The 18,329-nt window shown below is 41.0% G+C and overlaps 1 protein-coding gene across 14 annotated transcripts in view; it reads right to left on the reverse strand.

Moving 5' to 3' along the window:
* The window catches only part of ANKRD44 (ankyrin repeat domain 44), a 320,547-nt gene that overhangs the window by 135,425 nt on the left and 166,793 nt on the right, over positions 1-18,329 (reverse strand). For all 14 annotated transcript variants that reach the window (XM_070769783.1, XM_070769730.1, XM_070769741.1 and 11 more), the window contains one exon: positions 9,920-9,990. In XM_070769783.1, the coding sequence (XP_070625884.1) occupies positions 9,920-9,990 (71 nt within the window). The remainder of the gene's footprint in view (positions 1-9,919; positions 9,991-18,329) is intronic.

Here is an 18,329-nt window from a genome sequence, read left to right on the forward strand (position 1 = left end):
AAATCTCAGACTAGTCACAAGCCACACTGTGAGTGGTGCTGTTTCAAAGCCTTGGTTTCTTTTTTAATGAACAAGAATGTGTAAGGATGCTGGCATTCCTCCTGAGGGGAACACTCGGCCTTAGGACTGCAGGCCTTGTTGGATGACACTCCATGGTAGGCTCTCCTATTTGAGATACAGAAATAGCAGACAGAGGGAGGAACTGTCATGGGATATCACACATGGTGAACTGGAGATGGCATCTATAGTCACTTTATTTCTACTTTTTATGACTTTCTCCTTTTACAAAAGGTCGCTTCAACCCTGTTTAAGAAACAGAAACATGCACTTTGGCACATGGAAAAGATGAGAAGAAATAGGATACATGTGCCTTAAAAATGGTCGCCTCCAATATTTGTTTTTCTTACTTTCAAATGTGCATTGCATTAAGTGGTCATAAATTACTCATGGAAAAGTAATTCTTTATGATTATACAGAGTCCTTATAGACATAAACAATGTCAAATTTTATAAACAGTAAGCTGTTTGGACAAAGGTCTGAGTCTCATGCAATTTTCTATACTGTCCACAAAGCCTGGCAGGTTTCTGGCACCTAATGTCTATTCAATAAATTTGAGTAGAATAAATATATTGGTATCAGTTCATTTCAGTTCAGTTCAGTCGCTCAGTTGTGTCTGACTCTTTGCGACCCCATGAATCGCAGCACGCCAGGCCTCTCTGTCCATCACCAACTCCCAGAGTTCACCCAAACTCATGTCCATCGAGTTGGTGATGCGATCCAGCCATCTCATCCTCTGTCGTCCCCTTCTCCTCCTGCCCCCAATCCCTCCCAGCATCAGAGTCTTTTCCAATGAGTCAACTCTTCGCATGAGGTGGCCAAAGTATTGGAGTTTCAGCTTTAGCATAAGTCCTTCCAAAGAACACCCAGGACTGACCTCCTTTAGAATGGACTGGTTGGATTTCCTTGCAGTCCAAGGGACTCTCAAGAGTCTTCTCCAACACCACAGTTCAAAAGCATCAATTCTTCGGCGCTCAGCTTTCTTCACAGTCCAACTCTCACATCCATACCTGACTACTGGAAAAACCATAGCCTTGACTAGATGGACCTTTGTTGGCAAAGTAATGTCTCTGGTTTTCAATATGCTATCTACGTTGGTCATAACTTTCCTTCCAAGGAGTAAGCGTCTTTTAATTTCATGGCTGCAATCACCATCTGCAGGGATTTGGGAGCCCAAAATATTAAAGTCTGACATTGTTTCCACTGTTTCCCCATCTATTTCCCATGAAGTGATGGGACCAGATGCCATGATTTTCATTTTCTGAATATTGAGCTTTAAGCCAACTTTTTGACTCTCCTCTTTGACTTTCATCAAGAGGCTTTTTAGTTCCTCTTCACTTTCTGCCATAAGGGTGGTGTCATCTGCATATCTGAGGTTATTGATATTTCTCCCGGCAATCTTGGCTCCAGCTTGTGCTTCTTCCAGCCCAGCGTTTCTCATGATGTACTCTGCATAGAAGTTAAATAAGCAGGGTGACAATATACAGCCTTGACGTACTCCTTTTCCTATTTGGAACCAGTCTGTTGTTCCATGTCCAGTTCTAACTGTTGCTTCCTGATCTGTATATAGGTTTCTCAAGAGGCAGGTCAGGTGGCCTGGTATTCCCATCTCTTTCAGAATTTTCCACATGATTGAATAACTAATTCTCTAAATAATAATATGCAAAAATTAACAAGACATTTATGTGTGTTAATGTCCCTGAGGCTGTACTCAAGTCCAGAAGAAATTTAATCTATTACTGTAAAATAATAATTGGTTGGGGCTTTTACCCTGTATCCTCTATTGACTACAGCAATTTCATATACTGTACGAATTGTATAAATTGGTGCCTAATTTGTTCAAATTATTCAGATTATTCTTCTAAAAATACCACTATTAAACCAAATGTGTACTTTATCATTATAATTATTATTAGAGTAAAATTATTCTAAGAAACAGTAGTGTAAAGGGGAGACTTGGGGATGTGAAAAAATTCAAACTACTCAAGAACCAGTGGCTCTAAACTTTGGGAAGGCCAGATACTAAAATATTCCCAGACATTAATCTCAGGTCTCAAAGTATGGAATGTAGACCACATGCATCAGAATTTTCTCTTTGAATTAAGCCCAGATTTCTGGGCTCAATTATAGGCTTCATCAGAATCACTGGGGGTGAGGTTCTAGAACATGTACTTTGCGTTTGTGTGTCTGTGTGTGCATGTGACTTTATTCAAAAATTCTTAAATTGAAGTATAGTTGATTTTGAGGTGTTAGTTTGAGTGTTAGTTTGAGGCAAAGTGATTCCATTTGATATATATATATATATAAATAAGGGCTACCCTACTGGTTCAGTGGTAAAGAATCTGCTCGCCAATGCAAGAGACCTGGGTCAATCCCTGGGTTAGGAAGATCTCCTGGAGGAGGAAATGGCAACCCACTCCAGTAATCCTCCCTGGGAAATCCCATGGACAGAGGAGCCTGGCAGGCTACAGTTCACTGGGCTGCAAAAGAGCTGGACACGACTTAGTGACTAAACAACAACATATACATATGCAATTGTATGCGTGAACTGAACTGTATATATATATGCACACACATAATATTGGCTACAGAGTATAGTTCCTATGCTATACAGTAGGTCCTTGTATTTATCTACATGTAGTACTGTTAGAACAGGTACTTTTAACAAGCACTGCAGATTATCTGAATGCACACTAAATCTGAATACTACTCATCTACCTTCAAATAGGTTATAAGATGGTTATTTTCTACCCATCCCAGTTACAATCTATGTTCTATATGTGATCATCTTTTTATCATCATAAAAATAATTTATGGAAAGCAACAACATTCTAGTCTCCCATATAATTTTTCCAGTTCTCCTTTTAGCATTTAGCCCAAAATGACAGTGTTTCTTAGAGGGAAGGGAAAAACATGATGTTTAAATTTTAAGCTATAAGATGTTTTTCCTATTCAGATCTGGAAAACATCTTTATACCTGTTGGACATTCGTCTGCACAGATACAAAAATAGATAGGCTTTATAAGTTGAACAAGTATCCCTAGGGATGCCCATGTGATGAGAGGGCAGCAGTGTAGCACAGTGGTTAGGAGAACAGGTTCTCTGGATACACCCTCCTCCACTCATTGGCTGTGGTGTCTTAAGCTCTGTTGCTTAACTTCTCTGAGACCACATTTCCTAAATGAAGATTAATAACAGTGTCAGACTCAGAGCTAATTAACTCAGAGGTTAAAAAAGAATAAAGTACAGAAAGTGCTTAGCACATTGCCTAGCAAGCAGTAATTGCTCAATAAATATTCATCATGACAGTACTAATTTGAACACAACATTCTTAATTCTACACCCCAAAGATGGGATACAACCATTTTCAATATTTCTAACCACAAAAGAGCCTCTGGGACAGAAAAGTGACAAGTTTAGCAAATCCTTTGGTGCAGCCCCTCAGTTCATTAGAGAAGAAAACGCATGTGTGAAAGGCCAGTCACATTTGGACACAGACCACAGTAGGCTCTATGGTTTTCTACTGGTTGTGTGCTGGCTGTCTACCTGCTCTCTGCCCTCAACACAATGTCTAAGAAGGGAGACTTCACATCCACTTGAGGCCCACACAGAACAGGCTTCAATAAACATGTGTGGAACCCCCCAGGTTTCTTTGCATTTCACTCCTTTATACACAGCTGTTCTTTTCCAAGGAAAAACAAAAAAGCACCGAGAATTAACAGGGGAAATAATGTGAAATAATTTACATCAACGCTCCAGATAATTCTCCCTGGCAGCCCAAAATCTTGCTCATGTATGTTACCTAGCATTGCAAAATAAATGTCTTTAACTGTTTGTAAGAGACTCTTCTATTTCTTCACAGCTGTGGGAGCAGTCAGAGAAAGAGAAGGTGGTTGGTAGCCTCAGGGAGTCAGGAAGAAGACAATGCTGTTTGGCTCTAATTTCCTGTTTGGTGTTGTCTCCCTGGGGACACCACGGAGTGGGTGTGGAGTGGGGTGGAGGTAGGAGGAGGGTGGGGATTAGGCCAAGAAGGGAGTACACAACACAGCCTGGTCAGCACCAAGTAAGTCTTAAAGATTTATCTCCACAAACCAATCTATTTGGAACAATTTTCAAGGGCTATGACCATGTCTTGATTTACCTTCTTGTTTGCAGAGGAGCTTCTACAATCTCAAGCATGGGTGGGTGTTTAATCAATATTATGACCTAATACTCCTATTGCTATAATAGGCTCAGGAAATGAATTCAGCAAATGAACATTCTTTTCCTAGTCACAGAAATCCAAACAAGAAATTTGCCTGATGGAAAGAAGGCTCAGAAATGTTGATGTACACTGATATCTCTGACTTAAACTGATAATCTGTGTTGCATGCTATTTTAGGAACTCATTCTGATTTTGCAGGATCCAGTGGCTTAACTTGCTTTTAGTGCGATACTCCCATAAACAAACTTCAAGTTAGTTTATGTTCCATGCATGAAAGATGGTTGCCACCATCATTCTCTGCACAGTGTACTAGCTCCACGTTAGCAGTTTTACAGAGAATCAGGTCAACACAGGTTAAATGGAAAACCCAATCTTCACTGAATCACTCAAAAAACAATGGTTTCCTGGGCAGGCGAGATGCTAAATATACAATGACAAACAACAGGCATGCCACTCGTTGCCAAGAACTTACTGGCTAGACGATCTTTTTAATAAAACAGAATAACAATTTCAATGATAGTTTTATATTGTTCTTCCACGTTAGCCAAGCTGAACTACATTTCATGGAATTCCCTCCACTGTATTGTTCCATCTAGGGTTGGCCCCTTGAGAAAGCTGCATGTTCTGGAAGGGAACCATGAAATTACAGACTGATGGCGTGTTGGGTGCCAAGTGCTATGGCAGCTTGTGCACAGGGCCAGTGACCAGTAGCATCATTGTGTTGGCACAGGATGGTACCAGGTTGATGCTTCTTCAGATCCTACCACATCTTCTTCAGTTACTCCTATTCTGGGCCAGGCACGTGTGAGCTCAGAGGTGAAGCACACAGCTTCTTCTGCAGGACACCCACATGGGCAATGCTGAGCAATGAGAGACAGATGGGGGTTCCAGGTTGTCCCTATTTTCCCCCATTTCATATCTAGTTTTTCTTTTCAACTGCTGGCCCACAGTGACTTTAGGACCACATAGAAACCAAGAGGATAGCTTTACATAAATAAACAAACTTCCCCAGCAGCTCACACAATTGTGTAAGGTCTAATTCCTATAATAAATATCTGCATTTATCATGGTGGTTCTCATTCCTTGATTGAACCCTGAGCCTTGAACCCTGAGAGGGATCAATTATCCATGCTTGAGATGCAAAGAGGTTTTAAAGACAATTTAGGGTTTATAAGTCTTTCAAAGAAGAAATGGCTTTTAATACATATTTGTGTAAGGAATATCAGTGTTTGCCAATCTAAGCAACAGACAGATATGCCCGCTGAACTCATGTATCTTCTTTGGCAAGTTCTAATAGTCAAACTCCAAAAGACCAGTCCAAACCTTCTCTGGTCTTCCCACCTTGAGTATGCTTTCCCCACCTGTTATTTAGACGAGGCATAAAGTAATAGCTTTTGAACTGTGGTGTTGATGCTTTTGAACTGTGGTGTTAGAGAAGACTCTTGAGAGTTCCTTGGACTGCAAGGAGATCCAACCAGTCAATTCTAAAGGAAATCAGTCCTGAATATTCATCGGAAGGACTGATGCTGAAACTGAAACTCCAATACATTGGCTACCTGATGTGAAGAACCGACTCATTGGAAAAGATCCCGATGCTGGGAAAGATTGAAGGTGGGAAGAGAAGGGGATGACAGGATGAGATGGTTGGATGGCATCACTGACGCAATGGACATGAGTTTGAGTAGGCTCCAGGAGTTGGGTGATGGACAGGGAAGCCTGGTGTGCTGCAGTCCATGGGGACGCAGAGAGTCGGACATGACTGAGCGACTGAACTGAACTGAACTGAAAGTAATGGATATAGGATCTAATTTTAAAAAGGAGGAATGGGCTGTAGCCAAGATGGCAGAATGGGAAGTTCCTGAATTTACCTCTTCCCACAGGCACACCAAAACTGCAACTACTTACAGAGCAAGCATCCACGAGAATGATCTGAAGACTTGTAGAAAGGATTTCCCCAACAAAAGATATAAAGAACGGACTACAACAAGAAAGACAGAAGGGGCCAAGACGTAGTATATGCAGGACCCGTACACCTGGGTAAGAAACCCATAAATGGGAAGAATATCATGATCACAGAGGTCCTCCCCAAGGAGCGAGAGGTCCAAGCCCCACACTGTGCTCTGCAGCCTGGGATCCTGCGGCAGGAAGATGAGTCCCCAGAACTTCTGCTTTGAAAGCCAGTGGGGCTTATGTTCAGGAGAGCCAGAGAACTTAGGAAACAGACTGCTCTTAAAGAGCATGTGCAGAGGTTGTAGCTTGAAAAAAGCCTGGGTCAGACCTACTTGCTATTCTTGGAGAGCCTCTTGAGAGGCAGAAGGCACCTGGGACTTCACCTGAGAATGAGGACACTGGTGGTATGTCCTTGGGGGAGCTCATTCTACCGTGATGTCAGCACTGGCAAGTGCCAGTTTAGAGTCCTTCCAATAGCCTATTAGTGCTGGGGGCTTACCTGCCCACTAGCACCGGCTCCACAGCCCACAGGCTGCACAGCCAACTGCTTGGGGAGCTTACCACATCCTCCAGTGGGCCCCCAACATGAGGTAGAACCTCACAGCTAAACAAGCTTGGAGCCAGCCTTGCCTCCCAGAAAGCTCACAATAATTGACCTGGCTCCATCAGAGGAGGCACCCACAGCCCAGATGGGGGTACCCCTAGAGCACATAGCTCTGGTGACCGGAAGGGAAAGTGGTGTTGATCTCATAGGACGTCTCCTACATAAAACCACTTCTCTAAGATCAGAAAATGTAATTGACCTACCTAGTACAGGAAAATAAACACAGAGAATTAGGCAAAATGAGGAGATAGAGAAATATGCTCCAAATGAAGAAACAAGACAAAACCTCAGAAAAAGAACAAAAGTAGAGACAGCAACCTAACTGATAAAGGGTTCAAGCTAATGATCAAAAATGATCATTTTTTGATCATCAAAAAAGATGCTCAGTGAACTTCAAAGAAGAATGGATGAAAACTGGGAGAATTTTAAAAGAGTTAGAAAATATAAAGAAAAACCAAACAAAGCTGAAGAATATACTAACTGAAATGAAAGATACACTAGAAGGAATCAATAGTAGATTAGATGATACAGAGGAATAATCAGTGATCTGGAAGAGTAGTGGAAATCACCCAAGCTAAACATAAAAAAGAAAAAAAGGATTAAAAGAAATAAGAATACTTTAAGAAACCTCCAGACCACATCAAGCATACTGACATTGCAATATAAGAGTCCCAGAAGGAGAAAAGAAAGAGAAAGGGGCAGAGAACTTACTTGAAGAAATAATAGCTAAAAACTTCCCTAACCTAGGGAAGGAAATAGACATCCAGATCCAAAAAGACATCCAGAGTTTCAAACAAGAGGAACCCAAAGAGGTTCACATCAAGTCATACTATAACTAAAATGACAAAAAAATTTATTTCTAAATCACTTTGCTGTAGAGCAGGAACTAGCACAACACTGTAAAACAACTATACTTCAATAAAATAAAATTTTAAAAATATATTAAAAATCTAAAAATTAATAGTAAGAGAAAAGCAACCAGCTATGTATAGTAAGCTGACGCTCAGCAGAGACTTTGCAAGCCAGAAGGGAGTGACACTATATATTCAAAGCAATGAAAGGAAAAAAACCTACAACTGAGAATACTCTTCCTGGCAAGGTTATCATTCAGATTTGAAGGAAAGATAAACAATTTTACAAACAAGTAAAAGCTAAAAGAATTCAGTACCACTAACCCAACCTTACAAGAAATCTTAAAGGGACTTCTCCTAGTGAAAAAGAAAAGGCCAAAAGTAGAAATATAAAAATTATGAAAGGAAAAATCTCATGTGTAAAGGCAAACATATATGAAAGGTAGATCGCTTATAAAGCTAGTAGAAAGGTCAAAACACAAAAGTAGGAAAATCATCTATATCCACAGTAAGTAGTTAAGAGAGACACAAAACAAAAAAATGTAAAACATGATGTTAGAAATATTAAACATAACAGGGGAAAATAAAAACGTAGGGGTGTTAGAATGTGTTTGAACTTAAGAGATCACTAATATATGTATGTATATATATATACACATGCATATAACTTAGATCATCAATATATATGTGTGAATATATATATATACACATACATATATACATGCTCAGTTGTTTCAGTTGTATCTGACTCTTTGCAACTCCATGGACTGTAGCCTGCCAGACTCCTTTGTCCATGGGATGCTCTAGGCAAGAATACTGAAGTGTGTTGCAATGCCCTTCTCCAGAGGATGTTCCAGACCTAGGACTGAACCCACGTCTTCTACGTCTCCTGCACTGGGAGGCAGTTCCTTACCAGCAGCACCACTTGGGAAGACCCATACATATATAAAACTTGAGATCATCAATATAAATGTGTGTGTGTGTGTGTATAGTAACCACAAACCAAGAACCTATAATGTTCCATGTGCTCAGTCACTCAGCTGTGCCTTACTCTTTGTGACCCTATGGACTGTAGCCCAGTAGGCTCCTATGTTCACAGGATTGTTCAGGCAAGAATACTGGAGTGGGTTGCCATTTCCTCCTCCAGGGGCTCTCCCGACCCAGGGATCAAACTTGCATCTCCTGTGTCTCCTGCATTGGAAGGCGGATTCTTTACCACTGAGCGAGTTGGGAAGCCCCAAAACCTATAATAGATACATATAAAAAAACAGAAAAAAAATCTAAACACTCAATATAGGCATCAAATCACAATGGAAAAGAATAAAAGAAGAAAAAAAAACTACAAAACAACCAAAGGAATTAATGGAATGGCAGTAAGAACACACCTATCAATAATTACTTTAAATGTAAACAGACAAAATGTCTCCAATTAAGACATATTTGCCATCCTCACCCAAATTTCCAGCATTCAAAATATAATTATTTCCCGAGCACCTACAATGTACCAGGCTTGGGATACATCAAGAAACAAAACACAGATCCCTACTGTCATGGTGCTTACATTTCGGTGACATATTTACCAAACTCGGCACTTTCAAACAGAACTGATTAACGATGTCACCATTAACCCAGGGGGTTCTTTGCCATCTCACTCTCACTTGTTCCAAACTCTGTCAGGTTTACGCTTATCTCTGCTTGTCAACACTCCCCACTGCTCAGAGGATACCCGGGATTCTGCTACTTGACCCAGCCTCTACTATCAGACTTACCTTCTACTAACCCCATGTTCCAGCTACATCCAACTGAACCCACCATTGTTCACAGCCATGACCCTTGTTCTTCAGCATGTTTGTTCTCCTGCCTCAGCCCTCTCTCCTTTTCTTGGCCTTGTAAACCTCTACTCATCCTCTAAGGACTAGCTTAACTGATGTCTCGTCTTGGAAGACTTCGTCTATTCAAGACGACAGTTATTTGCTTCTTCCTCCAATTCAGTTATGACACTGTACTGATCTACTCACCTGTTTGCATCCCATCCAGACTGAGAACTCACTGAAGTCAAGGATGATGCCATCTTGGACCACCCCAGGCAGCCCCTAATATCATGCTGGGCACGCAGGAGGTACTTAAATAAACAGCTGTTCGCCCTCTCGCATTACAGCCTTTTGCTCACCAGTGAGAATCCCTAATTCAGCAGAAAGCATTTCTCTCTTTCTAGAAACTGGAGGTGCTAGATTAAATAAGATAATCACTCACTTCACTTCTGGAGGCAACAGCCCGGTGCAACGGGGTCAGCCACATGTTGTCCTTGGCATTCACACGAGCTCCTGGAACCAAACAGCACAGGTTAGAAGCATAATACAGTCAGGGCAAGTTCTGCTGATGCGAAGTCAGATGCTGTATCTTGTGCTCTTGTTTGCCTGGTACAAACAACACATTTTGTTTGTTTGTTTTTTCTTTGTATCAATCATGTGCTTTCTGGCCAGACAGGAGGCGATACTGAGTCCAGTAGAAGAAGCAAGATCATGAGTTTAGAATGTCACAAGAATTAGGTTAAGACTAGAAGAGAAATAGGAGAAGGCAATGGCAACCCACTCCAGTACTCTTGTCTGGAGAATCCCATGGACGGAGGAGCCTGGTAGGCTGCAGTCCATGGGGTCGTGAAGAGTCAGACACGACTGAGCGACTTCACTTTCACTTTTATGCATTGGAGAAGGAAATGGCAACCCACTCCAGTGTTCTTGCCTGGAGAATCCCAGGGCAGGGGAGCCTGGTGGGCTGCCTCTATGGGGTCGCACAGAATCGGACACAACTGAAGTGACTTAGCAGCAGCAGCAGCAGAAGAGAAATAACAGTGTCTCACTGGGTAGGCGATACAGTTTTAAGAAAACTGAGATTCTCCAGAACTTTAGAAATATAGGTTCTGAAGAATGGAGAACTTCTCAAGGGTGTGGATATATGTATGTGTGCTCCTGAATATAATATATATTCCTGAATATAAACTATATAATCACATGCATTATTTTATTTTTAGTCATTAAGCATATTTATTTCACAGGGCAGACAACATCCTTCTTGACAAATTATTAGGGATGAGCAGTCTTTTAACAAAGGTATATTATATTAGAGGCCAGTGAGATGTCAAACAAGTTTGTAAAGTTGAGTCCTGATGAGACTTGATCTGGGCTAAAGGGATTAGCAGAAATCCATTTTATCCAAGACCCTAATTATTCCTCTGGAACTAGCCACATATTTCGGTAGGAAGAAGCCAGCTTCCATGGGAGCTTTTGAACAGACACCACATGAAGCCTCTGTGGGCTGTCACAACTCCCTTACACTATGGGGTGGGCAGATAGGGTAACACAGCCCTGTCTCCTCAGCCGAACTAGTCTGAACCAGAGCTGTGAAAACTACCTATTACCACGAACAGCAAAAGACCTATTTTGCTTCACGTTTTTGATCATACGAGTAATACATTAACGTATTCTTCTTTTAAAAGATAGATTGTTACAGATTCAGGTAAAGTCCCTTTGAGAATCACCCCCAATGCTGGACTCTCTTCACTCCCTGAAGAAAACTACTACTCTGAGTTAGTATATGAGATCCTGATTTATGTCTTATATACAAATATGTGTCCCAATAGTTCACTGTAAACAATGCTGCTATGAACATCCATAAAATGACTCTATGCAAATGTATAAGTATTTTTCTAGGATACATAATTAGAAATGGACCTTCTGTGTCATTGACCATGTACTTTTGGTTTTGAAGTTTCAACCCTTCAAAGTGTGCCAATTTATACACTCACAGTGTATGACTGCTTTATTTCCTCCCATTTTCATCAATACTTGATATTATCAGTTATTTATTATTATTATTCAAGGAATATGCATAACAATCTCTTTGAGTTCTTCTCCAGAACTGGGGCCACCACTCAAGTGGAGGATGGTAACCTCAGGCTGAGCAGAAGATTCCTGGAGCACTGCCCAGTTGCCTCACCACCAACCAATCAGAAGAAAGTCACACAATCTGCAGCCCTCACTCCAAATGTTGCCTTCCTCTTCTGGGGACCGGTGATGACCTATTAGGCCTCCTGTTTGGCCCCTGTCTGTTTCATCACTGACTGGGTCCAACAGTTTTGGGCTAAACTGCTGTTAGTACAGTTGGAGAAGGAAATGGCAACCCACTCCAGTGTTCTTGCCTGGAGGACCCCAGGGACAGGGGAGCCTGGTGGGCTGCCGTCTATGGGGTCGCACAGAGTCGGACACGACTGAAGTGACTTAGCAGCTTTTAGAACAAGGGCCTCCCAGGTGGCACTAGTGGGAAAGAACCCGTCTGCCAAAACAGCGACACAGGAGATGTGGGTTCAGTCCTTGGGTCAGGAAGATCCCCTGGAGGAGGAAATGGCAACCCACTCCTATATTCTTGCTTGGAGAATCCCATGGAGAGAGGAGCCTGGTGGGCTACAGTCCAAAGGGTCGCAAAGAATTGGATACAGCTGAAGTGACTATGCATATCAGATACTTAAAATATTGCAAATCTGACTGGAAGAAAATGGTCTTACATTTCTGTGTTGCCTATTTAACAATGAGATTGGGCATCTTCTAATATGTTTGTTCATTAGCCACTTGTAATTCATTCCCTGAGAACCATTTATTTATATTCTTTGCATATTCCCCCTATTTTTCTTATAATTTATATGTATACATTTATATTGTAGTTACTATTATTACTGTTTATGTTTTCTAAAATTCTAAAAAAAAAAAGTTTTATGCAGATCCAAATGTGGCTTTTACTATCAAAACTCTTTCAAGGAGAAAAATGCCACTGAGCTTGCTGGGTAACATAAAGCAACATACACCCCCATGTGTAACAAATACCAGCACTGTGTTCATGCAGCTTTGGACTCACTTGAGAAATTGAAAGCTAATTAGAAATCTAGGGAGTAGATTCAGTCACTGTGTAAGCCTTCCATTCCTCCACTAATCCTCCTCCACAAGGTTGAAGAGGCAGCTGCCAGGGAAACCACCTCTCCCAGAACAACAAAATTATTATGACAAAAGCAGAGTTATCTGAATGGGGACGCATATTTCATCAGTGTCATCTCGTGAGACTGGCTTCCTCATCCTCTTCCTCTATCGGACAGTCTTGTTTACATGTCAGAGGGAGATGTCAGATGGTTTGAGTTGAATATTTATAACTGATTTTTCTAAAGGAAGCTTCATGTTATTTACCTGCCTGTCAGGCACCATTGTGCACTGAAGGACACAGAGTCAGCATGTCTAATGATTTAAAGGCAAATGCTTTTTCCCCCAAGCACGTTTTTAATTTTTTTTTTTTAAAGCACCAGGTTATACTGATTCTCCAGAAACCAAGACCTAATTAAAAGTTATCAGGCATGAACTCTAAAATATCTTTTTTTTTTTTAAAAAAAATCTTATCCCTACTACTGCTTGATTTTATTTTCATAGATAACAGGAGTAAAGAGAACTCTGAGCATATTTTCAGAGGCAATATTTCTGTTCTTCTCACCGTGTCATTTAGAAACAAGTAGGACAAAGAAAAAAGATAGATCAAATGACTAAAAATCTTACAGGCCAGCGAGAACAGGCCAGCCAATGTTTGGCTTTTAATTATAGAAATAAATATGAAAGAAAGATCACATGAAATATGATTATAATACAGTGAGATCAGCTTGCTATTGATTTTTTAAAAACAAACACTGTCCTGCAAAGCAATGACCTAAGAAGAGTATATGATAACTCCAAATATGTGGCAATTGCTCAAAACATTTTAAAAATTCCCCTTGGAGTTGCCTTTGGGGCCAGTTTATATGCCTATCAGCAAATGGCCCATTACTTGATAATCACACTGCATTGGAGACCAAAATCAGCATTGCCTCATTTAATTACCCCTCTTTTTCTAGACCCCCCCAAAAATCAAATCCAACCTCAAAGGATGAATATTTGTTATGCATGAAAGAATCAAAAAAATGACCTGCCACCAGCTCTGGAGGCAATTTGCATTGGGAGTGGTAATCACATTTTGAAAAATCACAGGAAATAATTTCATAGCAATACCACTTGTTTGGTGGCCTACATTCTAATTTATTTATTTTTTTAATTAATAGTTACAACTCACAAACACTCACATGTTACAGGGTGTGTACTCCCAGTTTTCTTCCTTCAGCTCAGAACTCTCTCTCTAACCCTGTGTGTTTCCAGAATTTCTCTACAAGGTCTTGTTACTATGGCTGTTTCTCTGTGTGCTCTGCTCCCTATATCTCAACACTAGTCTCTTAACTCTTAGCTACTGATTGGTTCACACTGATCTCATTCATATATCTCCAGGAAAATGATTTAGCAAGCTCTTGACCTTCTCTCTGCCTTAATCCTGACTCAGTCAGTTCCAAAACAGAAGCTACAAGCAGGTGGTGAAAATAAAGCCAGAAGCAGTTATAAGAAGAGGAAATCTGCAAGGCCTGAATTCCTTGCTGTCTACTCAGAGACACTCAGGGTTCCATCTGCCTAGCTAACAAAAGATAATGTCAGTAGGAATTTAGTGGGCTTGAGTTACACTATGCTCTGTAAGTTAATACAACAATGGAGAACACAGCTGTAATGGGAGATTCTGGCAAAGTCAAATGATTTGTCCAACATGGGAATAATTAGCACCTCATTCATTATTAAACTGGAAAACAATTTGGTTGGATTCCCTAAAGGGTCAACTGCCAGATGTAAGTCTAGAGATGAAATCACTGCTCTTGCAATGATATTTGTTTAGGAATATACTACACAAAATGAATAAAGGACCTTTCAGGGAAATTAAAACCATGAGAATTCCAAGAGTTTGCTAAGCTTCCACAGTTGAGTAAAATTCCTAAAGAACCTTCACAACTCTCTTCCGTATCCTAAGTCTTCCTAATTTGATGGGGGAAGGAGGAAAAATTCCATAGCATGTGCCACCTGAAATTATACTAGAGGCATTAATAGCTCAGTGATTCTTCCAAGATGACTGGGCTAAGGAAACAGGTGTACAGATCAAGAGATACAGAACAGTTTCTCCTGGCTCTGAATGAGCCCTGTTTAAAAGAGGCTGGGGTGCTCCATGCCCACATAAAGGAAAGGTGAAACCAAGTCTCTTGATTATCAGACCCTAGATGCCTGGGAAAAAATAGATGGGTCACCTCCATGCTGAAGAATTAAAACATTTCCCTTCAAATGTAGAAAAACAAACAAACCAACGCGCAAAAAAAGCATAGCTGGTGATATAAGACAAAGTTCTAAATGTGCACAGTCATGAACCAAACATTCCTCTGAGAACCTTGAGCTGTGTTTTAAAACAACACTTAGAAGGTAGGTAGAGCTTGCTGGGATCATTAGGTCTCATACCACAAAAGTCTTTTATTTTGCACCTCCACCAATTCTGCCTATAATTTTCCATGGGCCAAATTTCTACTGCTGGGGCAACCAGCCAGGTGTGCACTGGCTCTTAACCACAGACTGCCAGTGCCAAGTACTACATATTTGTTTGGAACACAGCCTTGAAACATCTTTAGAATTATCAGAAGGAAGGCCTGTTCTCAAGAGCACAAAAAATACTCCACAAATTCTAACCTAATCTCCATGAGACTGTCAGAAGCATGTAGCACAAGCATTGCAAGGCATAGAATACTTGTTTCCTGAGAAAAGCTACCTCAAGAACACAACCACAACAAAAATAAGGGCAATGCGAATATTCCTTGTGCATCACAGCACCATTCTTTTTCAGTGTTCTTCTCCAATACTGCTCCAATACTGTCTCAGTTCCAATCTTTGCATAGCTGACTTTGGAATTCTACAATTTCCCTTTACTACTGCAAACAAAGTCAAAACCTTACTATTGGTCTTTTGCATAGTCTCTGGGCAGCGGCATTTCCTCCAGATTTGAATCTCCCCAAACCAAGATGCAGGTCAGGAAGCAACAGTTAGAACTGGACATGGAACAACAAACTGGTTCCAAATAGGAAAAGGAGTATGTCAAGGCTGTATATTGTCACCTTGCTTATTTAACTTATATGCAGAGTACATCATGAGAAACGCTGGGCTAGAAGAAGCCCAAGCTGGAATCAAGATTGCCGGGAGAAATATCAATAACCTCAGATTTGCAGATGACACCACCCTTATGGCAGAAAGTGAAGAGGAACTAAAAAGCCTCTTGATGAAAGTCAAAGAGGAGAGTGAAAAAGTTGGCTTAAAGCTCAACATGCAGAAAACAAAGATCATGGCATCCAGTCCCATCACTTCATGGGAAATAGATGGGGAAACAGTGGAAACAGTGTCAGACTTTATTTTGGGGGAATCCCAAATCCCTGCAGATGGTGATTGCAGCCATGAAATTAAAAGACGCTTACTCCTTGGAAGGAAAGTTATGACCAACCTAGATAGTATATTCAAAAGCAGAGACATTACTTTGCCAACAAAGGTCCATCGAGTCAAGGCTATGGTTTTTCCAGTGGTCATATATGAATGTGAAAGTTGGACTGTGAAGAAAGCTGAGCACCGAAGAATTGATGCTTTTGAACTGTGGTGTTGGAGAAGACCCTTGAGAGTCCCTTTGGACTGCAAGGAGATCCAACCAGTCCATTCGAAAGGAGATCAGTCCTGGGTGTTCTTTGGAAGGACTGATGCTAAAGCTGAGACTCCAATACTTTGGCCACCTCATGCGAAGAGTTGACTCATTGGAAAAGACTCTGATGCTGGGAGGGATTGGGGGCAGGAGGAGAAGGGGACGACAGAGGATGAGATGGCTGGAAGGCATCACCGACTTAATGGACATGAGTTTGGGTGAACTCTGGGAGTTTGTGATGGACAGGGAAGCCTGGTGTGCTGTGATTCATGGGGTCGCAAAGAGTCGGACATGACTGAGCGACTGAACTGAACTGAAACCAAAAGAATGAAGAAGAAAGCCAGCTAGCCTGCATGCAATCCACACTGAGACTCATGCACATGCTTAGATCCATTCCAGGGATTTGTCCCGCAAATACTCAAAGGAGAAAGCACATGCTGGTTTTGGGTGAGATGTACCAAGTAAAGGTGCTTCAGTTCAGTTCAGTTCAGCTGCTCAGTCGTGTCCGACTCTTTGCGACCCCATGAATCACAGCACGCCAGGCCTCCCTGTCCATCACCAACTCCCGGAGTTCACTCAGACTCACGTCCATCGAGTCAGTGATGCCATCCAGCCATCTCATCCTCTGGCGTCCCCTTTTCCTCCTGCCCCCAATCCCTCCCAGCATCAGAGTCTTTTCCAATGAGTCAACTCTTCACATGAGGTGGCCAAAGTACTGGAGTTTCCGCTTCAGCATTATTCCCTCCAAAGAAATCCCAGGGCTGATCTCCTTCAGAATGGACTGGTTGGATCTCCTTGCAGTCCAAGGGACTCTCAAGAGTCTTCTCCAACACCACAGTTCAAAAGCATCAATTCTTCGGTGCTCAGCTTTCTTCACAGTCCAACTCTCACATCCATACATGACCACTGGAAAAACCACAGCCTCGACTCGATGGACCTTTGTTGGCAAAGTAATGTCTCTGCTTTTCAATATGCTATCTAGCAAAAGTGCTTATGCATTGTTTAGTCATGCAATTGTGTCCAACTCATTGAAATCCTATGGACTGTAGCCTGCCAGGCTCTTCTGTCCATGGGAATTTTCCAGGCGAGAATACTGGAGTGTATTGCCATTTCCTCCTCCAGGGGATCTTCCTGAAACAGGGATCGAACCCATGCCTTCTGCATCTCCTGTATTGACAGGCAGATTCTTTACCACTGAGCCACCTGGGATTCCCCCCAAGTATATAGGTTTCTAAAAATGAAAACATTGGTATTTTAAAATCTGATGAAATATTTAAAATACATAGAAAAATAAAGAGGCAGTATCATAAAGACCAGTATGCATACAACATATGCTGGCCATATATTTACTCCCAATTTTTAAAAAATGAAATATTTTACAGAATTGCTATCTCTTTTATACCTTCCCCTGAAAACCTCTCTCACTCTATTTGCCTCCTCAGAGGTAACTACTATCCAGAAACTGATGTTTCATTTTTTCCCATATTTTTATGCTTTGATTACATTATAGTCATGTATCTAACCTAACCTCCATGAGGTTAAGTTAAACAAAATAGTACTGTTTTGCAATGCAATTTCATTTCAGTTCAGTTCAGTCGCTCAGTCATGTCCGACTCTTTGCGACCCCATAAACTGCAGCACACCAGGCCTCCCTGTCCAATGAATTTAAAAATATGTAAATACACACACATATCTATGTGTATTCATGTAGATTTAAAGGAATCCATTTTCCTTCTTTAATTTTTAATTTTTTACAATGAAAGAAACAGATATCCAAATGTACAGAATGCATCCACAATACTGGGCCTGACTACTTGTTAAGATGGTCAGGAATCAGACTTTCAAAGCAACATAAAAATGTTTTACTGGAGAAATCATTTTTTTCCTTTTTTTTTAAAAATTTATTTTAATTGGAGGCTAATTACTTTAAAATATTGTATTGGTGGACAATACAAGACATTCTTCTTACTGAAAAATGACTAAGAATGTCTTGTATTGTCCCTTGTCTACTGACAAAATCAATGACCAAATAAATGTCCACAAGCACAATAAAGAAACT

The sequence above is a fragment of the Bos indicus genome, chromosome 2 (assembly GCF_029378745.1).
Source record: "Bos indicus isolate NIAB-ARS_2022 breed Sahiwal x Tharparkar chromosome 2, NIAB-ARS_B.indTharparkar_mat_pri_1.0, whole genome shotgun sequence".
Classification (NCBI taxonomy): domain Eukaryota; kingdom Metazoa; phylum Chordata; class Mammalia; order Artiodactyla; family Bovidae; genus Bos; species Bos indicus.